Below are 27,740 nucleotides of genomic sequence, written 5' to 3' on the forward strand. Positions count from 1 at the left end.
CTGCTACGTGACGGTGAAATGATCTTCTAAAGTGAAATAAATTTTCCTTGTTTTTATTTAAAATAAATACTAAAGATACATTGTATTCTGTAGGATAAAATAAAAACCGTTGTATAAAGAACAATTTTAATTTATTTCCAAATAAATTGCACAACAATGACAAAAGAGATCAAATTGAAATAATGGCAAGCAAACAGGAATGAGATTCGAATATCTTTCAATAAGTTTTTTGATATGTTTCTATATGAGAAATTTTAAATTTCCAAACAATACATTGTGTCAAAAATCCTTATTCCTTCACATATTAATTTTTTTATATATTCACAAATAAATAAATTATATTATTTCTAACCTCACTAAAACATGTCTTAAGCTAATTAATTCTAATAACATTATAATCGATAAAATATAAGTATTTTAATGAAAAGCAATAAATAATTAAAATACGATTAAAATTAAACGACATTGTTTACATTAAAATATCGTTAAATATATAGACAGTTCAGCTAGAGTCGTGCGGTTAGTGGCCAGCTTTATATTATAGCTGTTCAAACCACGATATTGCTGCAATAAATGAACCAATTTCTTACAAAAAGAAAATTTTACACATTTGTCCATAAAAGGCGTATTAAAATTAATGCTAAAAAATAAGGAATAAAAATGTTAGCCTGTTTATATAAGTTTGTCACAAATTGAATAATTTCATTCCAATTATTAATCGTATCAAATCATTTGTACACATTTTTCCCACCAAAAAGTCAAATATTGGCAATCTTAATATCGTATATCAATATATTTTACATCTATTATTACATTTAATCCGTAATTACATCAACTTTTAATTAGGTTGTATTTAGAAGTGGATATGCATCGATAATTAAAATATTTACATTAAAGCATTAATGATTAAACTATATGCAATTAATAAAGAAATCTAGAACTTATTACATTATACAAATTAAAAACAATTTTGAACCTCTTATACTATACTCTTATTCCATTTAAAGCCGAAAGAGTTTTTACAATATCCCCAAAAGCCCGTACAATTAATTGTATAATTTCTCGAAAAGCCCGCACACTTCAAAAGTCAATATAATTAGCCGTCGGGTGCACAATATCGCGTATCCAGCTGGCGGTAGTGAGCACATTGTGGTAGATACCAGGCTGGTGGTCCACGCCGCAGCCGAAGCCGGCGGACGTGATGCCGGCGAGGTAGAAACGGCCGTTGTCCTTAACTATTAGGGGACCGCCTGAATCGCCTATATTGGGTAAGACAGTGTGTCATTCATTGTAGGGAGTTTGTAGTTTGTATATCCTACTTCCTACTAATATTATAAATGCGAAAGTTTGTAAGGATGTGTGTGTGTTTGTTGCTCTTTCACGCAAAGACTACTGAACCGATTGCAATGAAATTTGGTATGTAGACAGCTGGACAACTGGAATAACACATGCAAGTTTTTATCCCGATATTTCTACGGGATACGGACTTACGCGGGTGAAATTGCGGGCCGCAGCTAGTTTGTAATATGTTTAACTAGCTTTTGCCCGCGGCTTCGCAAGCGTAAATTCGGAGTAGTTTAATAGATGTTATTATACATAAAACTTTCTATTTGAATCACGCTATCTATTAAGAAAACCTCATCAAAGTCCGTTGTGTAGTTTTAAAGATCTAAGCATACATACATATATAGGCACAGACGTAGGAAGCGACTTTGCTTTATAGCACAGATAATATAATAATATACTTAATAGTATGTAGTGATATGAAATAATTATTAAGTCAATCACGCTGAAACTACCGAACGGATTTTAATGAAATGTGAGACGGTATGAGCTGACTTGAGTGATAGGATACTTTTTATCCCGCTTAAATGCTCCCTTAGGACAAAACAGGAACCTTGATATCCGGACGGAGCCGGGGCGACCGTGTAGTATCGTATATCTGAAGCCTAAATTCCTGTAAATGAACTCCCAAGTCGGTTAACAAGGGGCTGGATGCCTGGGGTTGTTCACGCGTTATCACGCAAACGAAATACTGCACGCGGAGCACTAATGCACTATTAACAGCTTCGTTTACTTTATGTCAATGACCTAGAACTAGTATATAGAAGTAAATATAATGTACCACAGATAACATAAAACTATACTAGGTATGAACTGATATTTTGTACTGTAAGTCAAAGATGTATGAAATGAAATAAATAAATAAATAAATACCTAGACAGGCATCCTGGTGTCCGTCCGAATGTCCCGCGCAGATCATTTCAGAATGAATCTCGACGGATATCTGTTTGCTCTGATGCCATTTTATGCATTGCTCTGTACCTGAAACGATATTAATTTATTTATTTAAGAACATGTCTAAAATAAGATTACATATTTATGTAAAAGAAAATGAATTAAAGTAAAAAACAATTATCTCAAGCGTAGATTGGAATTGTTATTTGCTTTTAAAGTGATTAAAAAACACTACATATTACGACAGAGTATATATTTGAGCTGATTACCTTCCGAGCCACTATTTCAGCAAAATGGTTAGATAATAACTTTATATTTAGTTTTGTATGTGGTAGTCGAGCACGTTTCAGCACGAATTGGGCCAGCTCGCACCTGGGAAGTACCACACCCCCACAGAAGACAGGCGTGAAATAGCATTTTGCTGTGTTCGTTCGGTGAGTGGGGAAGCAGGAGGCTCATATCCTTTTCCTTACCCTTCCCAGTCCTTTCCTTTATTCCTCTTACCCATCCTTTCTTAATCCCTTCCCAATTAAAAGTCGGAAATCCATTTGTAGAGGCGTAAGGTCTGCAATCGACCTTATGCCTCTCCAAATGTTCATGGGCGGTTGTAGCGCTTACCATCAGGCGTCCCACCAGCTCCATTGCCGACTGTTACATGAAAAAAAATAGTAGGTATATGTAGAAAAAAAAATTTAAAACCCCGTTAATAAATGTTTATAAGAGGACTCATTTGTAAAGAGTAACATTTAACACACCTTTATTAGCGTCACCTGTATGTATGTAACAGACACCTTTAGACTCCATTTTGTAATGCAATTAAGTTGATTCTATCATAAAAGCATATTTTTCAGTTTTTTCAACTATGTGTATTATTCTACGTATAATAAAACTAGGGACCAAAACTTTAACTTACTCAATATAGGTACAGTAGCAGACCTCAACAAATTAGTCCCCGTGTGCCCCAAGCTCGCGTCCGTCTTGCCCCAACCAGCGATCACCCCAGACTTGCCCCCCAACTGCAAGTCCATTTCGGGCAAGCAAATCGGCAGGATGTTACTAGTGTATATGATGGGTCGGGAAAGCTTTAACAAAGCTATATCGTATCGGTCTGGCTGGGTAGTACGAAATTGGAATAAGGGGTGCAGGATTTTCTGAACCACCCTGCAAAAATGAAAAAGATCCCATGATTAGCCACGTACCATTTTATTCGGAATATTATTCTCTATTGTATGCGATATCAATAAAAAAGGCTTAAATATGGCATAGGATTGGCCCATGGCAACATGCATCTATATTATCAGAAAGGCAATTTGTAGAGGATCGGATACAATTGAGGTTGAATGGGTTTTTGTACCCATGTGCCGCTTTCTTTTGGACTAACTATTTATATTTTATAAGAACACGTATAGATAATTAGTTATAATAGACTACACTAAAGCAGTTCCCAAGTCATCCCCCTGATATCACACTTAGCTACCACCCAGTACTGGAGGCCCGTTTCCTCGCCCATCCAAGTCCAATACTTCTTTCCAGTCGCCAATCCTTTCCTTATCTCTTTCCCCTTAAAAGCGGACAGCGCGCAGCGAATGTTCATGGGTGTTAGTGATAGCTTACTATCAGCCAACCGCCAGCAAAAGCCAGCCTGTAAGTATGGTCTTTCTATCACTGAAGAGGCTCATCGCCCCGAACAGTAACTCCAAGGCCTGTGAAGCCTGCGTGGAAGACCCGAGTTAGATAAGTTAGTTATTCAGTTACTTGTGGCCAACAACACTAAAGGCCCGTGAAGGCCTGCGCGGAAGACCCGAGTTACTTTAAATTGGTTTTAACAGAAGTCCCCTCACCCCAATCTCCTGGCAGTGTGCGAGCCCGCGCTGGTGTCGAGCGCGCCGAGCCACACGGCCACGTCGCGCAGCCGCGCGCGCGACACGCAGTGCGCCGCCGTCGCCACGTACCAGCGGGATACTGACGACAAAGTGTTCATCATCATCATCATCATCATCATCATTATCATCATCATTGTGTGTATTATCATCGCCAATAGAGTCACTATCACAATGACTATTAAGATCATCATCACTATATTCATCATCACCATCACCAGCATCATTGTTATCATCATCTATACATTACTTTATATTTTTAATTCGTTTAACGTTAAATAATGCCATTGAACTAAGAGTAGCAATATCAATTTGTGTCTCAAATCGTCACGTATTATAACCGTCATCAACACCATCAGCATCATTATTATGACCATCATCTCGCGTTTCTCGCACTATTTACTTGAAACTCTCGCAATGCACGCAATACAATGCGCGATCGCTCGCCAAATTCAAAATTGAGCTTATACATTGTAAGCAATATATAGCATTTTATGAAATAAGACACTTTTAAAGAACAGAAAATTCGATCACATTAAACCAAAAGAACGGAAATCAGCACTGCACTAAGGCGGGATCACAGGTGGACAAGAGGTCAGGCATTGCCACGGCGTACGACGTGGTTCTAACTGGGTCTCACCTTTTTTAAATCTTTAAAACTTTTTATTTATAAAGCATTCCAATGCTATGAAACTTTAATTACTTATAACTTGACTAGCTGCGCCACGCTATCCCGTAAGAACATCGGGATAAAAAGATGCCTATATGTTATTCCAGTTGTCCAACTGTCTACGTACCAAATTTAATTGCAATCGGTTCAGTAGTTTTTGCGTGAAAGAGCAACAAACACACACCTTAAATACTTTCGCATTTATAATATTAGTAGGTTGGGAAGTAGGATTAGTAGGAAGGAAGTAGGATATACGAGGATATATGAGCGTTTTAAAATAAACGGGGCGGCTGCCCCGCCCCAAGGTTCTGCTGACCTCTTATATCGATTCTGCTATATACTCACAAAGCACACCACCGCATTGATACTCAGATATCCTGACGTGCGCCTGCCACGGGAACTCAGCAAACCTCGCCTCACGACCCCCGATGATTCGCTTCTGAAGTACCCTGGTTGACGGAAGACCACAGTCGATCTGAAATGACAACCGTTGCAATGAGGAAACTTATGATACTTGAAGAACATACACGCTAAAGTTTATACTGTGTGTAGTGTATGCTTTTTTTTATTAAAAAATATTTCTCATGAAGGATGCGTATAGTTACTATAGTTAATATATACGTATATAGGATACGTATAGTTAATATTAGATCCTTCTATAATTCGACACTCTTTGAATTTTTCTGAAACTATGACAACTTGAGGTATACTGAAAAGCCAACAATTTGTTTCTTTGAACGCGCTTCTTACAGAAACAACAGGAATTGAATTGGAAAATTATTTTTGTGTTGAATTATTGGTCCATATATTGATATTATCTTGCTCTCAATTTATGGACAGTCTTGACGAGTGGTATATAAATAATTATAAATTAAATGTACCTGATTAACATCTTCGTCAACCCTTCGTCGGAAGACATTGGGCGGAATAACTTTTCTCTGTGGAACTACCCTCAGCTTTGGCGGTACTTTATATCGCCAATCTGATGATGGTATACTGAAAAAACAATTATTATAATCAGATTAGTTTAAATAAATCAATAACAGATAACAAAATAAAATACATCTATACTTTATGTAAAAAAAGAGATCGAAATAAGTAACTAAGATTAGGACTTTAATGTATTTAACCATTTCTATGATTTTTTTTACGCTTCCAAAACCAAAAATGTCCATTTATTGGGAATTTTTTTTTCCGCAATTATAATGTGCCAGTATCAGACCTGTATGCCAAAAAGGAGTTGTGATATAAGTTTAATTACCTGTATTGCTTCCTCACCTATTATCCAAATCGTTCTGTTCGTTCACACAGCAAGAGAACAGCCAACCCTCGCCGCAGCCCTTCGTCTTTGTCCCACCTCGGAGCCAGCAGGATATAGACAGAGTACATGGTATGACGTCATCGCCCAGAGTGCACGATGTAGGGTAGCCGAGGAAAGATGCGAGCACACGGGAGGTTAGACCTGAAATTAAAATTTGTTAACCAACTAGCTGCGCCCCGCGGTTTCAACCGCGTAAGTCCGTATCCCGTAGGAATATCGGGATAAAAAGTTGCTTATATGTTATTCCAGTAGTCCAGCTGTCTTCGTACCAAATTTCATGGCAATCGGTTCAGTAGCTTTTGCGTGAAAAAGCAACAAACACACACACATCCTTACAAACTTTCGCATTTATAATTTCGCATATATCCTTAGTAGGATGCGAAAGTTTAATAATAAAATACTAAACCGATTGCAATGAAATTTGGTACGTAGACAGCTGGACAACTGGAATAACATATAAGCAACTTTTTATCCCTATATTCCTACGGGACACGGGCTTACGCGAGTGAAACCGCGGGGCGCAGCTAGTAATCTATATGTGTAATAATTAACGTACATACAACAAACTTTCACATTTATTAGGATTATATGTCATTAAATTATATGTCATTAAAGTTAAACGAAAACATGTTGAACTTATTTGATATATTATTTATATAAAGTATAAAAAAAATATGGCTTATATATAAGCTGGATTAATAATTTTGTACTCGGAGCCAACGGGGATATAGCTCAGTGGTAGAGCATTCGACTGCAGATCGAGAGGTCCCCGGTTCAAACCCGGGTGTCCCCTGATGTCAATCTTTTGTTTTTATTTATAATTTTCGTACTGCTTACGAAATTTATATAATGAGCAAAATGTATATAAATGCTTATTAATTACCATTAATTCTAAAGAATTAGATTTTTTTTGTAATTCTAAATATTATAGGAATACCAACATATAAATATTTGTGAGTTTATAAAAATATTATATTTGTAAAATACATATAAATTCCTACATATAAAGTTTTGACAAAAGGAAATTAAAGCCAAAAATATCAGTTTTTATTCATTCATAAGATATTTTGAGAATAAGCATATATGATAATAATTATTACAGAGTTTGAGGATTTGTACAAAATGACAACATAATGAAAAATATGTTCCAAAGATGCTAATTATGCGAATTATTTAATTTAAATTTTATCTCAGTATTAATTTATTTATTATTTTATAATAAACTTACTTTCTACAGCATTCGCTTGTCCAACATTCAAAATCAACAACGGCAACACCACGCCGAATTCGCGCCATTTCGTCCGCCATGATGGTCTTCGAATTTTGAATTTTTTTCTTCTTTTTCCAGTGTTATTTTTGGGACATACTCTAGCATCTCTATGTTTTATTATTGATATCCATAGAGATTCCTTCATCGGTTGCATACTGATTTTATTTTTTTATTATGATTACACATATCGTTTGTGTTTTTTACTGATATTTCAACGTCTGTAATGGAAATATATATTTTTAAGTCATATTTTATAAAACTCGTGTACAATAGTTTAAATAATTAGGGTCCGAAAATCAGTCTATAATAATTATTCATTTAATACATATATAAAATAATACAAAAATTATTTTAATTTTCAAATAATTTTATTGTACGAAGAATCTCTTATAATTGTATAGTGAAAGCCTCTATTTATATGCTCTGTAAAGTTTTGAGTTCGTGACCCTGAATTAATTCTCTATTGCGAATTATTTTATTTGCAAAAAGATTATAATAAATGTACGCATATAGGTTTTGTTTAGTTATCTTTGTATTCTGCCAATACAATGCGTTCTTTAAGAATATTAGCTGAAAATATCATTATCTCTCTTTAAAAGAAATCTATACATATAATATAAAGCAATAAATTATGTTTGTTGTACGCGCTAATCTTTGTAAAAAATCCGTGAAAACGGAATAAAGCATTGTGTTGATAAAAATTGTCTTGGGCGATAAATGTAAAAAATATAAATCATTTCGATTTTAAATAGATATTGAAGCTGTCTTTCTTTCTTTTACTTAAATATTTTTCAAATTTAATATTTATATCAAGAATTGAAATAAATACAATATTTTTAATTGATACTGACGCATATGAAACTTTTAAGCTACATAAACGAAAACCCGCATTCCGCTTAAATGATACAAAGAGAGTTTATGCCTATATAATATTTCCATTAAAAACGGCTAAATATGAAAACAAATTTAAATTTAGAACGAAATGTAGGCCGCAAAACAACTCAATAACAAAGACAGCCTCACTCACTTTCACTACACCCTTTCACTGCATTCGACACAGCACAGACAATAAATATTGCCGCTATTCCAAATTCGAATCCGCGTCAAAATTTAAATTTTTTTCGTCTGCCGCGCGCGACGATGTAATAGAGACTAACGTTTTTGAAATCTGGCCGGTAAAGCCGGTTGTACACGTTTGAGCTGTCACGATTATTATAGCTACACGAAGAAAGTACGCGATTGAGGTTTAATGATAAGCTATCGATGTAAAAGTATTTCAAAATAAATGCCGTTGATTTAATTTCTCCGGCCTGATAATATGGAGCTTGGATGTAATGACGGTGGCAGGATGGGGCATTAGGTAAAGTATATCGTAGGTAATATTATTTTAATGTTTACATTTCATATAAAAACTATGATACGTAAATAATAATAGGGACGGTATTTGGTACTAAAGATGACAATCTAATGTAAAATTGTAAGATTTTAATGCCATTATTTATTTATTATTTCTTTTTTTCAAATGTCGTAGCTTTTTCTTTTCTTTATTTAAAAAAGCGCGGCAGCCGCGGGTGTCACGTTGGAATTTAATCTTCTTCTATGATTCTATCCTTTGAAAGCGCCTCAAGAATGCTTAGAATCTGTTGCGATGCTGTTTTCCTTGTGAATGCTACCTATATTTACCTGAAAAACTACTAAAACGATTTTGATGAAACTTGCACTGATCATTCGCTTGGAGCGAACCTAACACAAAAAAGTAATCGTTTCAATCCGACTAAAGGTTCGTGAGTTATGCACGGACAAGCATACATACAAACAGACAAAAATATATTATACTAAAAATAGAGTATTTTGAAGAATTTATTTGGTCTTTGTTTGAACGAGCAAATATCATAAACTGAAATAGTTCAAATTAGAAAATTACTGTTATATTCAATTAGTTACATCAATAGCGTATTTATCGATATCTTAGGGTAAATATTTTTAAGACCTATATTTGAGATAAATCGCAACAAACAAACAAAAAATAGTCTCTCTTTGAACTAATATCTAGTTTAAAAAAAAGAGACCCACTGGGATTTTGGTCGTCACTTCCTATCGTCCTATTATATCCTATCCTAATAATATTATAAATGCGAAAGTTTGTAAGGATGTTTGTGTGTTTGTTGCTCTTTCACGCAAAAACTACTGAAACGATTGCAATAAAATTTGGTCCGTAGACAGCTGGACAACTTGAATAACATATAGGCAACTTTATATCCCGATATTCCTATGGGATACGGACTTACGCGGGTGCAATTGCGGGGCGCAGCTAGTTAAGTCTATAAGTAAGAAAATAATATCTTGTATCACTTACTAAGAGCACAGATAACATAATACTTTGCTTAAGAGGAACATATTACTTACACGAAGTGTATCATGTTACACCCTAGAATCTAAATAGTCTAAGATCGCGTGATCTTAAGCTATGGATCTCTTTTTATATCCTAGCGGGCAACTGAGCTGGTGGTTCGCCTGATGGTTAGCGCTCACCAGCGCTCATAAACATTCGTAGAGGAAGTGCTTCTGCGCACGCGCTGCCCTCTTTTAAGGGGTAAGGAATAAGGATACGATTGCTGACTGGAGAAAAGGAATGGACTGGGAAGGGTGAGGAAAAGGAAACGGGCCACCTGGATGAATCCTATTAATACTATAAACGCGAAACTCTGTCTGTCTGTAATTTTTTCGAACCTAAACTGCGGAACTGATTTCGATTAATTTTGCTATTAAGATAAATTGAAACCGGGGGAAGGCCATGTAATAGGTTTTATTCCAAATAGCTCACATGAACGGCAACCTAGCTTTTTATAAAATTTAATTCGTCTCCAAAGACATATTTAAAAATAATTTAAGTTAGGTTACCTATCTTTTCTGGTCCCAAATACTTAGACAATGTATATACAGGGTCTTAGGTTCATTCTAAGAACTTGCTTAACAGCACCATCTAGTATAAATCTAGTGAAAAATCGTTATTCAATGAAAGCTTGAGAGAATGCGTACTTACGTTAAAAAGCCTTCGAAGGCTGTATTTGTTATTATTATATCTTCAATAACACTAGATGGCGCTGAATCAAAACAATCCATCTGCATATGATGATTAAAATTAAGAAGTTTTTTTACGAAAATGTTTATATTTGTTTGTTTAATATAACTAGACTGATTGTAAAAAAATTAAGTGAAGTAAGCAGCTATTTATATCAGTGATTAATATTATTATTAAAATAGTTATACACAAAATGAATAGCCTCCATTATGCGAGAGATTCGAGTACAAAATAGAACATTTCTCAACACTTCTTTTTTAATATTTACTCCAAATATTTCATCAAAGAATAACGTCCATTGAAAAGAATTTTCTTAAAATCGGTTTATTAGTTTGTAGCTATGAACCAACAGAGAGGATTATGCTAGAAAACCTTATTGTTGATAAGTCGCAAAAATTGTATTTTTTTTTTTGATGTGAAACATTTATAGTCGCACGTAAAACAGATTTCAGGCGTGGCGACGCATGCCGTGGCGACGCGTCGCCACGCTAAATGATAGTATATAATATATACAGTCTATATGCAGTAGTGTGTACGGTGTAATATTTCATTTTATCGTTATGACATATTTAGTTCCTATCACAGTCTATTCTTTGCATATTAATTTTATAAAATAATGTCGATGTTTCACATCTGCCAGGCGTCCCGTGACGGCTCACATTTTTTTTTTAAGTCATAGTCGGCAATGGAGCTGGTGGGACGCCTGATGGTAAGCGCTACCACCGCACATGAACATTTGGAGAGGCGTAAGGTCAATTGCAGACCTTACGCCTCTACAAATTGATTGTCGAATTTAATTGGGAAAAGATTAGGAAAGGATTGATGAGAGGAATAAAGGAAAGGACTGGGAAGGGTTAGGAAAAGGATATGGGCCTATGCGATATGTATAAAAGTCGACCAAATAAATTAAATTCGATTATTCTTATTCCTGATAAAAAATTAAACATACGAAAACGTAGGTGTTACGACAGTATTTACTTACATATAGCGAATTCTTTTTATGATAAAATAACAAAAAGCTCTATATCAAATATTTGATATTATTTAACTGAGTATGACTAAGTTAATGATAGTACTTTTAATTTACTTAGTACGTACGTTACGTAGCAACAAAACTTAAAGTAAATGTTATTAAATAATTAAGAACTTATAAAAACTGAGGTTTAATATATTAAAACGCGTAAATTGCATACTTTATAAATTTATCTGTGATTTATAAACATCATATTGTGCTTTATCTTCCATGAGGATATTTAAATTATTGACCCATGACCAACAAATAACAATTCTATATCCATATCATTAGAGCGCAGTTCAGAACGAACCGGATCCAATTCGAAAGAATTTTATTTTATTTTAAGAGGTTTTATTATCTAAAGAACATGGCCCACTTTTACTTTTTTAACCTCCTTTCAACCATAAACAACCCTGTTTACATAAGCGAGAGCTCACGGCATTTGGGGCATGACGTCACAAAACGCGGTTGCCAAGCAACGCTATCATGCCCCCTATTACGTAACAAACAAACGTCACCAATGCATTTACATAACCCAGCTCCCACAGTGGGGATCACCGCTTAACCAGTCCGCGATCAACTTTCCTCCGCGAACCACGCGCGCAACCCGTCAAAAAATGAAAATCGACTAGCCATCAACAACAATCGAGTATATCATGCAATATCGATTAATCGAATAATCGGATTTAAACAAACACAGACAGTGGAAGATGAAAGTGAAATTCCAATAGTGGCCGACAACATGTTAGCGAATTGCTTGAAAGTGTTTCTCCTCATGATAGCCGCGTTCACGAGCGCCGAGCGGAGTCGCGCGCTGAGCCTAGTCTATCCCCCTCGCAATGTCCCCATGTTTGTCCCGAAGCGGTACCACTCCCGCGTTCTATTCCTCGACGAGGATGAATTCGGCCGCGGCGAAATAGACCTAACGGACAAGAGAAAAACTGAACGCATAAAATTCGACGAGACGCCAGATTACGAATTCACATCTGATGATGACAAATCGAAAGCCATAGACGGTTTGTCGCACAACGAACGGTTCTATGAGCCGCGTTTTAGGGGCTTATACCCGAAGTTGTATCAAGGGAGGTATGGGAGAACGTATGCGCCGAGTTTTTCTTTCGAGCCGTATGTACAGATGCCATACGCACCACCGAGGAATAGTTTTTACGCGCCAACGAACGGTTGGCGGGCGAGATCGCCGCGCGTTGTGTTCCCTTACGCTCCAGATACTGGGAACTCCATACACACGAATTCCCACTCGGGGCCCAGTTTGAATGACAATGTTGTGTTCCGTGAACAGAGTATAGGCACGAACGACGTTGCTCCTGAGGATCAACTGCAGGACATCGCCGGAGACGCTTTCACCGAGAGAGGTATGTTGCACAATTTGTATTTTACCAATATTATAATATCTCGTATTGCGTTATGTCTCTTACATAATGCGCTGAAAAATAACGTCGCTTGTTAGCAATATATTCGAAATTTAAAAATGACATGAGATGTTCGCTGCGTTTGTTTTTTTTTTTTTAATCATAAACAAATTGGCACAGGCCGCATTTTTGACAGTCGTTAAACAGATTTAAAAGGAAAACCTTGCGCCGTGTTAACCGCAACGACAATAGAACTTTTACCAATTGTGTAGTGACATTTGTGTGCACGCATTTCCCACATATAAATTATTATTTCATTGTCATTACATTACTCGTTCAACTTGTTTATATATTGGTGCATTTAAATAGTATACCATCTATTTGATATACCTTTTAATTCGAATATATCAAAATAATAGGAGCCAAAGAAAAGGAATTGAAAAAAATAATAATTTATCTCTAAATATAGCGGTCTATATTTATACGAATCGTAATAAATCATCAATTCTTAATTTATCAAGCAGTGACATTATTTATTTATTTTCATATAAATTTTCCGTGTTGTCAATTCACAGCTGTTCTTGACTGTGAGGTAACCATCATTCTTCATCGTAATTAAATATTATTCATCAATTTTACGTAACGAAATATTTTAAATTAAATAATATTTATTTACAAATACGCCGATGTATGTGAAATAGATATGTTATTAAAACGAGAGGTGAATAACCATGAAACCTTCGTAAAACTTACGTACTTGAAATTTATTAAAATTTGGCCTGAACATACAGTTAAGATAACACTAAAATGAACCCCATAACTAAAATATGTATTATAGTTCAAAAGACATCAAGCAGTACAAACAAAACATAAACTAAACACATGTAAAATGCATTTAATATTTTATACCATTAGGATAACATGAGATATTGTTATAATTATGACATTTAAATGTCAATAATAGAATTTATGCAAAGAGTCTATAAAAACTCTTCTGTTTCACGTTTTTAAATAGAAATTGTTTAAAACGGGAAAAGAATGGACGGTTGTAAATATGTTATTTTGATAGCGATTACAAGTGATTTTTTTCTTTATTTGCACCTAGATAGGATTGCAATTGCTTTGCGTAACATTACACTCTCATTTTTGTTACTTGCGTGACAAAATGTGGCGTGTATTCAAATGTAGGGAACTTGCGATTATAATTATCTGTGGCGGTTTAAAAGAAGGTTGAGTTTTCGCTATTTTTAATCTGTGTTTAATCTGATTGATTGGTAAACGCTATCCATTTAATTAAAAAAGTAATGAACTGTCATTCTATATAAATCATAGTATTTATTTACACACATCATTATTTTCTTTGTATGTGTAGTATAACAATTAATGCATTGTATTAGAGATGCTTTTTGCAGCAGCAGTTTGAGCAGATGTTAATTTAAAATTAAAAAGAATTAATTTGCTATATAAGACATGCTTTTTATCATATATAATTATTGCTTATTAGGCTATCTACGGATAAATATGAATGGAAACAATCGCCTATAACTTGACTATGAAATTGTTACGACATTTAGGTTGGACCGGATGGTGTTGTTTGGGCCGGATGATTCCGGTTAAATCATTTAATAATACAGCCTTTCTTAGTCTAGTTTCTTCTTATTCTCCCGTCTTGCAGTTATTATTATACTTTCCCATCTAAGAATAATATTTGCGCAGGCTTTAGCCGCCGAGGGGGTCGCGGACGAATCCAACAAGTACTCATGGCCCCTTCATCAATGCGTCTTGACGGAACACAGTGGGGTTTTAGTCTTTAGTCGGTAGGAATATAGGAAACCCACGGCCTCTTCCCCGGGGCTCGTAAAATATTTCTAGGCTGCATTCATGAGATGATTGGTTACCATCACGTTGTCTGCCATCTCATTAGTCCATCCACTTTTGTTTTCCCATGGCGGAAACAAAATTCATTTTGACAAATAGTACATTTTTATCATTGGTCCTCTACAATTTTTTGAGTTAATACTACCTACGTTAATAAATATTGATTAATATGAAGATAGAATATGCTTATAACATCGTACGAAAATCTATTCAAACCTACCCTCACCAACATGTAAATCCAGATCCATCTCTACAATCCTCCATAGAACAATGAACCTTTTTTATATCACTCTTTAGCACATAATAGGAAAGCAACATAAAACAGTGAAAGTGTTTCATTCATCAATAACACGGTGGTTTATGCTAATCTTGATACATTTGTTTTGTAATTAAATGTACGTCCATGTGGCGCCGATAGAAGGAAGATTCTACTTACGTAATGCGAAGCTTTTCTTATTTATTACATGATGCTATTGCCTATAGCATTCCACAATAAATAGGCTATTGAACACATAAATTATTACTCAATTGGAATGAGTAGTTCCTTAGATAAGTGCGTTTAAACAGACAAACTCTTCAGCTCTACTACTATTGATAGGAAAGACATACAAAGAGCAGCGATGTCACAAATAAATAAATGATTCATTCAGTCATTTTATTGTGAATTTATAAAACAATCCACTATATACGTTTTTAGTATTATAGGCGTATTCATTTATTTGCAAGATTTCAGTTACCTTCTCAACGATATAGCCCGCATATAATATTAATTCTAAGTTAAAAAAATGTGTCGTAATGTTTTGTATATGTTATATTCTGTCTCGATCATAGTCAACGTCGACTCTCTCACTTATTATAGGCATGATTTTAAACAATATAGCAATATACATGTATTCCTGAAACTAAATTCTTATTTCTCAAATATTGTTTTAATTTAATTGATGCCATGTTTATTGTCTTTTTAACAAAATCGACTCTTGGTTCGTATATTCAATGTTTAAAATGTAATTCTGCCTAGCTGTGCTAGTTCCATTTTAATCGTCTTATAATTAGATACCGAGTTAGAAGAGTATATCCGAGTATTTTATTTTATTTATATATTTATTTAACACTTTATTGTGCTGGTATACAAATAAACCTTATATATAAAAACTTACAACTAGACCAGCACAGAAGGCGACCTTATCACTAAAGAGTGATCTCTTCCAGGCAACCCACTGTGTATAGAAATAGTATTTTATATGAGATAAAAAAAAAATGTTTTCTCTCAACTTCAATTACTCGCAACAATTTCCCATCAATTCCCATCAAATTAGTTGATAAAAAATACATTCTAATTGAGAACCGCCTACGTTTTTGGAAACGTTTTATAAAACTAAAAGGCTATATATACAAAAAAAACATCTTCAACCCATATTTCTTCCCAATGCAGGGACACATGTCTCCCGTGTGTGTGGCCATAGTCTCCCAAACTGGCCACGTAAAAAAAATAGATCCTTAAATAAGGTTCGTCGCACCAAGCACACATTAAACTTTCTATACCTTCGTCTTGCATAACAAAGATGTTTCATATCAAAATTATGATGTAACAGCCGCGTAATATGAGAGCTATCAGCTGTGTTTTGGTTTTGCGGTTAGTAAATGTAGGCTTTTCCTCGTATTTTTGAACTGAACCTTCACTCAGCTTTTACGTGACAAAGCAAAATGATGCACGATGATCTGTCGTTTTCAGTGACAGTGTATTTTTGTATATCTATCTATACATATGTTAAAAAAAAGTATAGGAATTATATCGATATTAATTATGTAATTTTATACTGAAATACAGCTATTAATATAGCGTATAAAACATGTATTTAATTAGTATTTACCAATGTCCGTAACATGGTTAAAAACATTGTATTTTTATTAATATTACCTTTATTTTTTCCTATACATTGGGATGTGTGACATGAAATGTTTCACCATCATAGAAGTTGGTTTAAGGTTTAGGTTAAAGTTGAATTGCAAATTTATTTTGTTTTATTTCTGAATATTTAAAAAAATAATTAATTAGTGTCAATGGTATATAATGTAAAGAAACACGTTGTGAAATAAATTATTTTTTCACAAAAATAAACGTAAAACAGTTATGCAATGTTTGGGAGAAGATAACGTTCTAAAAAAAATATAAAATCCATTGCCAGTATATATTATCTCTGCAATTAATTCTCTTGGATGCATATGGATACTTAGTGTTTTAACGTTCACTTTTCTGACTTTTTATGTAATCTGTGCTTACATTATCTGTACAATTTAAACGTGTGACGTTCAAGATTCCAACATTATTTATTCTGTGCTCAACATGTTATTAATGTAACGCCGACCACAATAACATTTCTCGAGACCGTGGGAAGACGGGTGAAATGTTTAGTTTCACTGGCTCACAAAAAGATACTATCGAACGCATTGTGATATACGAAAGTATAAGTTTGTTGAAAATATTTTGAATCTGCGCGATTGTAATGCAATTTGGCGCGTTTTCTAATGTCACTGTCACTTCCGAATTTGTTATAATGATTTAAATAGCCAGTTCTTCTCAAACCAAGTGGTAATGATCCCTGAAGTTGGATATGTTTCAGATGATTTAAATAATTTATTGGCGGGGAATTTGGAAAGGACTAGTTGTGGTTTGTTTTGGACGAAAATGCTTTCTGTTGTGATTACTAGAACAAAAAAAAAAAAATTAAGTGGTATATTTATTATAATAGTTAAATTTAAATTTGTTTATATCGTCTTTACGCATAATTTACAATGCGCCCCGCGGTTACACCCGTGTAAGGCTGTAACTGTCGGGATAAACAGTTGCCTATGTGTTATTCCAGTTTTCCAGCTATCTACGTATTAAATTTCACAATCGGTTCAGTAGCTTTTGCGTAAAAGAGTAACAAACATACACATACATCCATCCTCACGAACTTTTGCATTTATAATATTTATAATTATAATAATAAAAATTATAATGGACAAAGGCAGACTGCTATATTTAAAAAATGAATGACTTTTTATCAAATTATGCAATTTCACTTCTTAGGTTAAAAATTAGGAACGAAAGGTTTGTAAATTTTTTCTCATGAACATTTAAATTATTTTTTTGTTCTCATTATACTAAGCCTTAACATCAAGGTCAGATTTTATTCAGTAAATAAATTCACTTTCTCCAATCCAAACGGCAGTGATTATTTTGAAATTTGCAAATTTCTACAAACTGGTTCAATTTGCCCCCTTTCTATTACGTATTCTCTTCAATTAAATAAATCGATATTCCCTTCTTTTACTTTTAATATTTAATTTTGACAAGGTAAGGTTTTATTTCAAGAAAAACTATTATTAATTTTTATTAGCATCTGTTATTAACAGCATGAAATATATATAAAGCGTAGATTTCGTTTGTTTGAACGCGCTAATCACAGGAACTACTGGTTCGATTGAAAAATGCTTTATAGGTATGTTTAATAATCTATTTATTGAGGTATAGGCTATTAAACATCGTGTATGACAGGAGGGAAACCGCGGGGCACAGCTAGTGTGATAATATATTAAGAAAGTAACATCAGATAATTGAACCAGTGAAGCTTAAGCTTCGTTTACATACTACCCACTTTGTATTTTACAGTGAAATATCCTAAAACGAAACGTACAGTACGTTGTATGAGTTAAAATCACTTTAATTATTAAACTATAGGAAATTATATGCAACCCTATCTCTTATAAATAATAAATAAATAAAAAAAATAAACCAATCTCTGACTTACTTACCCCTGTGGCCCTGAAACCCCGGAGTGGGTCCTGGCTTCCGAGACGAGAACTCTCCATCTTTCCCGGTCCTGCGCGGTTTCTTGCCAATTTTTGGCTTTTAGCACGCGACCCTTTCAACCCGATCGCGCCAGCGATACTTAGGTCGCCCAACCGGGCGTCGACCCGATGGTCGTGCCAAGTACACTCTTTAGTCCTCGTTCCTCACCCAATCTCTGACTTACAAATTTATTATTTTACACTAGCTGCAACCTACGGCTTTACTCACGTGATACGTATTATAGATCTACCTACACTAAATAAGACTTAAATTTTCGCGTATTTAATACAAGCTGCGCCCCGCGATTTCGCCCGCGTAAATCCGTATCCCATAGGAATATCGGGATAAAAGTTGCCTATATGTTATTCCAGTTGTCCAGCTGTCTACCAAATTTCATTGCAATCGGTTCAGTAGTTTTTGTGTGAAAGACACTCACATCCTTACAAATTTTCGCATTTATGATAGGACTAGGATAGTAGGATTAGTAAGATATTACGTTTCTTTTTCACTTCACAAAATTGGATAATGTAATGTTAGAAATATGGTTTGTAGCTCAGATATCAGACGCCGAGTTAACTCTAACGGTTCATTTCGTATTTATGTGTTTTAGTTGCGTAACTAAAATATTTCCACGGTCGTCGTAAATACAGCTGTCGTACGATAAATTGTCGTAACGGTGTTTTATCGTTTGGTCTCCCAAATATAAAGAAAGAAAGAAAGGCAGAAAGAAACATTTATTATCTTCTTATTATAATATCAGTACTAGATCTGAATTGTTGTCATTTATTAAACCGATTTTAAAGTCTTTCAATGGAATACTAAAGAACTAAAGAACTCAAATATGAATTTAGTCAATTAGTTTACTTATGGGAGCACTTTTGAATCGTCATATAAAAGATTTAACATTTACCATCGGTTGGGAGAGGCTTATTTAAGAAATGTGCTGATTTTTTTACTGAAAGACCTAAATTGGTTGCCTGGTAGAAATGGCTTTTAGCTAGCTTTTTTGAGTTGTTTTTGTTGAGTTTATCTCTGTTTTATATTTTGTAAGTGTGCAATAAAGAATAAATAAATAAGTTCATGCTATGAATTTAAGTTTGATACCTCCATGTGTTCTTGAGAAAAGGGTGTGACACAGACAGACACGCGGATAACAAAAAACGGAACCTTTCTAGCATATAAGGTTCAGTTTTATTCATTTGGGGTATAGAACCTAATTAATATAAAAGTCCATATTAATTATTAGAGATGTTATCGTAAATACGTCAAAATTTTTATATTACACTTATTTATATGACTTTCGGAAAATATGTGTAAGTTACAACTGTTTTTTTTTTACATAATTGGTGCCATGATGTCATGACACGAATAATTTGCGAATAGCAACCAGCCCATTATAGCAAACATTTTGGTTAAATATGCAATTTGTCAGTGAAAGTTGAGTGGAGAATATTTCCATAGCGAATAGACTTATTTGATATGGAATTTACCGTGCCACCGACTTATCTTAAAATAGGACTATATAAAGATGTTGAATTGTCTATGACGACTTAAAGTGCCCTATCCGTTATTGCTATCTTTCTATATCTTGTTATTGTTAAATATGCAGAAAGATATTTAAAGTGATGCCCAGAATATTATTCTAAAGGTTACTGAAGCGACGGTAGGGATACCCTTACCTTGTATAGTGATAAGTTTAGGCACTGTATCGTTTTTTGTCTGTGACGCTTGTTGACGTTTCTTAATGAGTTCCAAAAATATGAACGCTTTTTATCTATGTACAAAAAATCGACACTAAATTTAAACTTTATGTAATACCAGTAGGTATGTATCTATTGAATTTATTAATGTCTTCGAGATAAAGCATTGAAAGCAAAAAGAAGTGAGATAAGTAGTTGATATTAAACTGCTGCACGATGCATATTTCTAAATAACTTATAAATTTAGGTAATAACTTTACTAAAAAAATGTCAGCCATAACCTAAAATCAATAATACATAAAGAAACCTGATACACAAAGATGCTGTATATTTTAATACGCAACCTGTTTACTAGTGTTTATTTTGGAAAAAGTAAAAAAAATTGTTAAAAATAAATGATAAATATATGTATATGAAGTGTGAGCTTACAGAACAAAACATAACTAACCTCAATTCGTAATTTGCGGAAATAACGCACACACAGCCGACCCTCTTTCCAAAGTCGGTTAAAGGCACTTCCGAATGACGACCAGTTTCAGTGACATTTGATATGTTTTACGTAATCAATTATGTAACGGAGATTATGACCATTGGCCAGGTTCAGAATGTTTTGACCGGTGACCTGCATGACGACTTCCTAGAGACTATATGGGAAGTTAGGGGACATTTCTTTCCTTCCGTACTAGATATATCTGGATTGTTTTAAAATTCTTTAATGATCTTATTTTATATCTTTGTTACGTATTTACGCAAATTGTAAACATTGTTTACATGTAAATAAAGGAAAGCAAGGTGCCTTCTAATTAGACCAAATTTTTTAGGACCCCACGGGGACATATAAAAAAAAAGAATCGGCAAAATTAATTCTGAGGTAACGAATACAAAAAAATTAAAGTTCAATTGAGAACCCATTTTTGACGTCGGTTAAAAATGGTAACATAATTAATAAATATCGTTTAATAACCTAATATTTGCAAGCTTTAATGATAGATTTTGCTAAATTGCCTCCACTCATATAGAGTACTAGGTGCCCCGCGGTTGCACCCGCGTCAGTCCGTATCCTGTAGGAATATCGGGATAAAATGTTGTCTATATGTTAATCCAGTTGTCCAGCTATGTACGTACCAAATTTCATTGCAACCGGTTCAGTAGTTTTTACGTGAAAGAGCAACAATCGCACACACATTTTTACAAACTTTCGCATTTATAATATTAGTACGATAGTAGCACTAGTAGCACAGCACTCAGGCATAACGTATATAATCCATTTTTGAAATCGTTCCGATTGTTCCTGATATTAGCACGTTCATACAAACAAACTTTTTAGCTTTATATTATTCGTATAGATGTCGATGTATAGGAAATAAACTGGTAATGAATTAGTTTTTTTACTTTTCCTATAGTTATATTTTAATTTCATTTGTATTAGAAAACTTGCACAATTTCTTCCATTAATTTATGTTTATCATCGATTCTACTAACTCGCCGTTTCTAAACAGTTGGAACGTTTTTTTGTCTATGGTTTCGAAATATTTTTTATCTGTAGGAATTTATTGTCTATGACTTCCTTATCCTCACAAAATTATCTTTATTCGAAAACTGCTTTGATAATAAAAGTTTTTCTAGAAACCATTTCTATTAATGTGTGATTTTATCTATATTAATGTATTTTATATACGAATTAAATTTGTTTGTACATAAATTCACTTCACCGTTATAATGTCAGTGCAACTTGGTTTACGCGGCGTGTGTTAAGGAGAGGTTTTACTAGCAAATATAAATACTTTAAAAAATATTGTTATTTTTTTTTAATGTACCCGTTGATTAGAATATAAATAGATATATAAATAACTAGCAAACCCGGCGAACTCCGTTTCGCCACCAGATGGCTGTATGTGAAAAATGATTTTCCGCTTTTCTGTTGAAATATTTCCTGAATTTTCTTTGCTATATACCTCACGGAGCCCGAGACCTTTCCAACGAATGCAAAACCGTGGAAATCGGTTCATGCGTTCTGGCGGTATTGCGTCAGGAAGAAAACCCCGAGTTATTTTTATATAGTAGATAATAATAATAAAATCGGGATAAAAAGTTGCGTATATATTATTTCAGTTGTCCAACTGTCTACGTACTAAATTTCATTGCAATCGGTCCAGTAGTTTTTGCGTAAAAGAGCAACAAACACACACACACATCCTTACAAACTTTCGCATTTATAATATTAGTAGGACTAGTAGGAAGGATGTTAGTATTTTTTATAGAAATGTATATTATGAAGTTATTATATCATGTTTTAAAAGTTATTCATGAAAAGTTATAATCGAGTTCATTTATGTTGAATTTTAAATGCAATTTAAAAAATATAAACATCTTAAATTTGTTGTGGTAAGCGATGTTCCCAAAACAAAGAAGGTTCAGATTTGACTGAAACTATGGTTTCGTTATTCGACATCTGGGTGGGTTTTCAACCGATTGACTTGATTATTTTTGTATTTGATAGAAAATAATATCTCCAGTTAAGTCAATGGCCTTTTCCCTCCAAAACATATAACTTCTGAACAACACTTATATTAACGAATGCAAATGCACGTTTGGTCTGAAATATTCGACACAACTTCCCCTTAAAAGAAAGATTTCACTGTCGCTTGCGAGCACGCACACACAAACGTGTATTCGTCCCGTTCATTTACCTATTTCCTGTATTCTCCGTCTCTTTCCTGCAATGTCATTGACACGGGTGCATTATTCTGTTACGTTTAGCTAGTTTTTACTTGACTCCGTTTGTTTTTCGAAGAAAATTAAATTTATATAGCAACGCCGTACAAGTATTGTGTAAGTAATTAGAAATATATTTTGTTCGTAAAAACGAATTAATAGTAAAATAAATAAAAATAAAAATCTATACTTATAAAGCTGAAGAGTTTGTTTGAATGCGCTAATCTCATGAACTACTGGTACGTTTTGAAAAATTCTTTCAGTTTTAAACAGCCCATTATTGAGGAAGAGTTATAGGCTATATATTTACCACGGGCGAAGCCGGGGCGGACCGCTAACGAGTTATAAAAATAACATCGAATTAATTTTACATTATTATGTTATTTTTTGGAACCAAACACAAATTGTCTTTTCACAAGGGATACACAAGGGCGTAGGGACCTCAGACTCATCACTCTTTTTTTTAAAGTCGGTGCCAACTAAGTCAAGTAGGCAGTAATAAGTTAATACTTGTGATACTATGTAGTAAGGAAGTATCTATCTATCTATATATATAGTAGATAATATCTACTACCATTATACTTGTCTGGCACCGACATCAAAGTAGATGGTACCTCCTCCCCCATTTCGTCTTTGGAAGTCGATTGAAATGATGATCCCTTGGCCTAGACCTGTCATCAGTCACAACCCCCGGCGACAATTGTAGATGAAATCTCTTAAAAAGTGAAGGACAAAGAATAATTATAATAAAAACACAACTTACATGAAATTATGAGCACACAAGAGGTCTAGTCGACATTTTTATTTGTTCCCAAGTCGTGGCTGGAAGGTAGCGGATAAATCAGAAATTATCGGACACGTTCATCAGTTCTCCTCCACCAGCACTGGACTAAAGTTTCAATTACTGTGATACCAGCTGTTGCCCGCGGCTTCGCACGCGTTAATTTCGGAACAGTTATAGATAAACCTTCCTCTCGAATCATTCTATCTTAAAAAAAACCCCATTAAAATCCGTTGCGTTGTTTTAAACATTTGTCCCTATGTCCCTATGTATATAGGGACAAGCTGTTTACCCACGTTGTATATGGTGTTGTATAGCATATAATTTTTCAATATCACTCAGCGTTAAAATGTCTATTAATTGATCTGAATCCGTTCAGCCATTCCGGCGTGATTGAGACACATATACATTATAAACCAGATTATAAGTAGTTAACCTGTATCAATGGCTTTATAAGATAAGTATATCCATATAGAAAAATAAGGACTTTATACTTTCGATTTAATTTATATGAACACTAGCTACGCCCTGTGGTTTCACCCTCGTAAATCTGTATCCCATAGGAATATCGGCATAAAAAGTTGCCTATATGTTATTCCAGTTGTCCAGCTATCTACGTACCAAATTTCATTGCAATCGGTTCAGTAGTTTTTGTGTGAAAGAGCAACAAACACACACATCCTTACAAACTTTCGCATTTATAATATTAGTAAGATCAGTAGGGACTAGCTGCACCCGGCAAACGCTGTTCTGCCTAACTCTACCATTTAAGGGTATGAAAAATAGATGTTGGCCGATTCTCAGATCTATCCGATATGCACACAAAATCGGTCCAACCGTTTCGGATGAGTAAGGTAACTGACATTGTGATACGAGAATTTTATATATAAGATATAGACACATATAGTTTAATAATATATGATTACACCTCAGCAATCGAATTTCTTCTACTCTTTCGGTTTTATGTGAGTAAGGGTGGCCGAGAGGTTACGCGTTGCTATGGTTTGGCAGTAAGACGTGGGTTCGATTCTTTCTACATTATTTCTACTAATCTTTCGAAATTTCCTATTTATAAAGCATTTGAATGATATAAAACTAAAAATTAAATCTATACTCAATCTCACTCTCACGATTAGGGCAAAAATCCGTTCACTACATTAACTTAAAAAAAAAACAAAACAAAAAAACACACACACACAAACAACGCCGATTTTCAGTTTTCCCGGGTTTCATTAAACTTATATTTAATACTTACATTATATATATTACACGGTCATGCTCTGTGAAGGTTTTATATGCGATGCGGATTGGCCCAATTCGTGCCGAAGCGTACACCCACTCCCACACTACCTCTCTTATATTTACACTAATGTTATGAAGAGGAAACTTTCGTATTTTTGTATGTTTGTAACGTTTTCACGCAAACACCACTAGAACAATTTCAAAAATTCTTCCATCATTAGAAAGCTGTAACTTCACTGAGTGAGATAGGCTATACATGTATCATGGGCGAAGCCGGGGCGAATAGGTATATTATAATATATAAATACTAATATAATATATAATACATGCTTATATATTACGGGGTTATAAGAATTGTTATAATATAACTGGAAAAACGCCAACAACCCATCTGAAAACGTTTATATGTTGTTTTATAATGAATTTTACATTAAGAATTATATAATAATATATATAAATTTTACATTATAAATAATAGAACCTAACATCAAGCGAAGCCGGTAACAATGACAGTTAAAATGGATCTTAATAGCCAGTTTTCGACGGCCAGTCAAGTGTAACCATGTGATCCACACATGTCTAGCGCTTTGCTGGTCGCGCGATTTTAAAATTTCTCGATAATTTATAACTATTTCTTCTTTTACTTTCCTTTATATGGAAGACTATTTGTTCACCACGACTTCGCCCGTGGTACATGCATAGCCTATGTTAATCAGTGAAATTGTATTGTTTGTAATTTCTGTAATCGGTCCAGTAGTTTTTGAGTTTCAATCCATTACAAACAAACAAACATAAATACAAATTCTTCCTCTTTATAATATAAGCGTAGATATTAATGTAGACTAGGTTCGGCGTGGCTTCGTATGCGTTTTGGATATTCGAGTTGAAATGAGATGGTTCAACGCAGTAAAGAGTTTCCGGTAGCTCTAGGCTTTTAACTATCTCCAGATACATAAATCATAACATAAATTCGTTGCTGCGTGAAAGACAGACAATGAAACAACAAACAAACACTTTCGCATTGATATAAATATTCATGTCGTGTGAATTGTGTGATCAAATTTTAAATCAAAATTTTATGGGTATTAAAGAATAATGAAATGAAGATTGCTATATTCTATCCTATCCTACTAATATTATAAATGCGAAAGTTTGTAAGGAAGTGTGTGCGTTTGTTGCTCTTTCACGCAAAAACTACTGAACCAATTGCAATGAGATTTGGTTCGTAGACAGCTGGACAACTGGAATAACATAAAGGCAACTTTTCATCCCGATATTCCTACAGGATACAGACTTACGCGGCTGAAACCGCGGGGCGCAGCTAGTTTTTCTCATAAAACTATGCATTTTATTCATTCAAAGTTATAAAATCTCATTATTTATAATTATTTTTGCCATAATGTTTAATTTTATACGTACTAAGAATCATTTAAATTTGATTCTACTTAAATATTAACAAGCCCTCCTCACTGCTTTTATTAAATTTCAATTCTGTATTAAACCTCTCTTCCCGAAATGAGGATCTTCCCGATCATTTCTCCTTTAAACAATGATTTTATCGCATTCGAGCACTTCCTTTCGTTCTATCCTTCAGTAATACACTCTTTTTAGAGTCTTCTCAATGGTCGTTGTCCGTCATCTAAGTTGTTACCATATTTTTATCCCATTATTCTCAGAGGATGCTTTTGTAGAAAGAAATAAGTAATTTTCAAATCATCTAATTGCGGAGACTATGTTATAAATAGTAAAAAAAATAATTTGTTTTCCATTTTATGAATTGCGTTCTAATATTATAAAGAAGAAGTTTGATTGTTAGTAAGATAATGAAATTAAAAATTACTTATCCAATTATAAATTCTGTCAATTGTTTGATTGCGAGATTAACCTAAATATAGGCTCACCTTATCCGAACTGACTCATTGCGAGTGAATAGTTCACATTCCTCGCACATTTTAACTTTAATTAAACAGTTTTTTGGTTTTATCTACTCCAGAGATGTGGTGTTAACAACTCCAGTAGTGTCCATTATTTTCCGTTGGTCTTTAATGTAGCAAATTATACACATTATATATATGTATACATGTAGATGTTTATGGTTGAAAGAACTCAACCAGATACTTCATACGAAAACTATATACAGTCAGAATATTACAATAGCAAGTAATTGTATAACATTACGCGATCGTGAAAGTGAAACGCGGATGGTACGGTCGGCAAAATTGATTTTGTTTCGTTTACGTGAAGGCGACGGTGCGGTGTCGTATTGCTAGGTATTATGTGACAATTTATCTGCGTTCCTAAGTGTAAAGCACAGGTTTAAATCTAGTCCATATATATTATATTTTCTTATTCTTTTTCTTAACTGGCAATTCCCGATCCTACAGAGTATAGATTCTGTCAATGTCAAGTTTTGTACATATTATTATTAGAGACTATTTACTATCGTTTAGATTGTTCCTGAACCAATTATCTGCATACTCTGTGCTGAAGAAAAATAATTAAATGTGGATGAGGTGATTCGCTTTTTATCATCAAGATAAATTTCGTGTCACATTATTTGTCCGCGATAGACTCCTTAACTACACAACCGATTTTGATGAAATTTGCACACCATGTGTATTTTGTTCCAACTTGAAAGTTAGGATAGTTTATATTATTTCAGTTTACAGGTATACCTAGTCTTGCCATAAATATTGTAATAAAGAAAAAAGAAAATTGTTAACTGCAAATAACATTTATTACT

At 34.0% G+C, this 27,740-nt stretch overlaps 2 protein-coding genes and 1 non-coding gene across 4 annotated transcripts in view; 2 read left to right on the forward strand and 1 right to left on the reverse strand.

Moving 5' to 3' along the window:
• Positions 1-115: 115 nt before the first annotated feature.
• On the reverse strand, positions 116-8,532 carry LOC119836532 (serine proteinase stubble-like). The gene is made up of 9 exons (XM_038361907.1): positions 8,407-8,532; positions 7,338-7,597; positions 6,067-6,250; positions 5,670-5,784; positions 5,134-5,263; positions 4,080-4,200; positions 3,152-3,399; positions 2,218-2,325; positions 116-1,259 (listed from the first exon to the last, which is right to left on the reverse strand). Exons 2-9 carry the CDS (start codon positions 7,531-7,533, stop codon positions 1,081-1,083), a joined length of 1,281 nt encoding a protein of 426 aa, XP_038217835.1. The 5' UTR covers positions 7,534-7,597; positions 8,407-8,532; the 3' UTR covers positions 116-1,080.
• Trnac-gca lies at positions 6,831-6,902 on the forward strand. The gene has a single exon. It is a non-coding gene; the product is annotated as a tRNA-Cys (tRNA).
• A 3,517-nt stretch (positions 8,533-12,049) lies between the features above and the next one.
• The window catches only part of LOC119836403 (coagulation factor VII), a 46,232-nt gene continuing 30,541 nt past the window's right edge, over positions 12,050-27,740 (forward strand). For both annotated transcript variants that reach the window (XM_038361713.1, XM_038361714.1), the window contains exon 1: positions 12,050-12,849. In XM_038361713.1, coding sequence (XP_038217641.1) covers positions 12,219-12,849 — 631 coding nt within the window. In that variant the 5' untranslated portion in view covers positions 12,050-12,218. The remainder of the gene's footprint in view (positions 12,850-27,740) is intronic.

Source organism: Zerene cesonia, chromosome 24, assembly GCF_012273895.1.
Source record: "Zerene cesonia ecotype Mississippi chromosome 24, Zerene_cesonia_1.1, whole genome shotgun sequence".
Classification (NCBI taxonomy): domain Eukaryota; kingdom Metazoa; phylum Arthropoda; class Insecta; order Lepidoptera; family Pieridae; genus Zerene; species Zerene cesonia.

Excerpts from the sequence above, each read along its gene's own strand:
- LOC119836532 (XM_038361907.1), bottom strand. The coding sequence starts at position 7,533 with ATGCAACCGATGAAGGAATCTCTATGGATATCAATAATAAAACATAGA. Across the intron at positions 6,251-7,337 it reads ACAAGCGAATGCTGTAGAAA|GTCTAACCTCCCGTGTGCTC; the intron begins GTAAGTTTATTA and ends TTTTAATTTCAG. Across the intron at positions 1,260-2,217 it reads ACACCAGGATGCCTGTCTAG|GCGATTCAGGCGGTCCCCTA; the intron begins GTATTTATTTAT and ends TACCCAATATAG.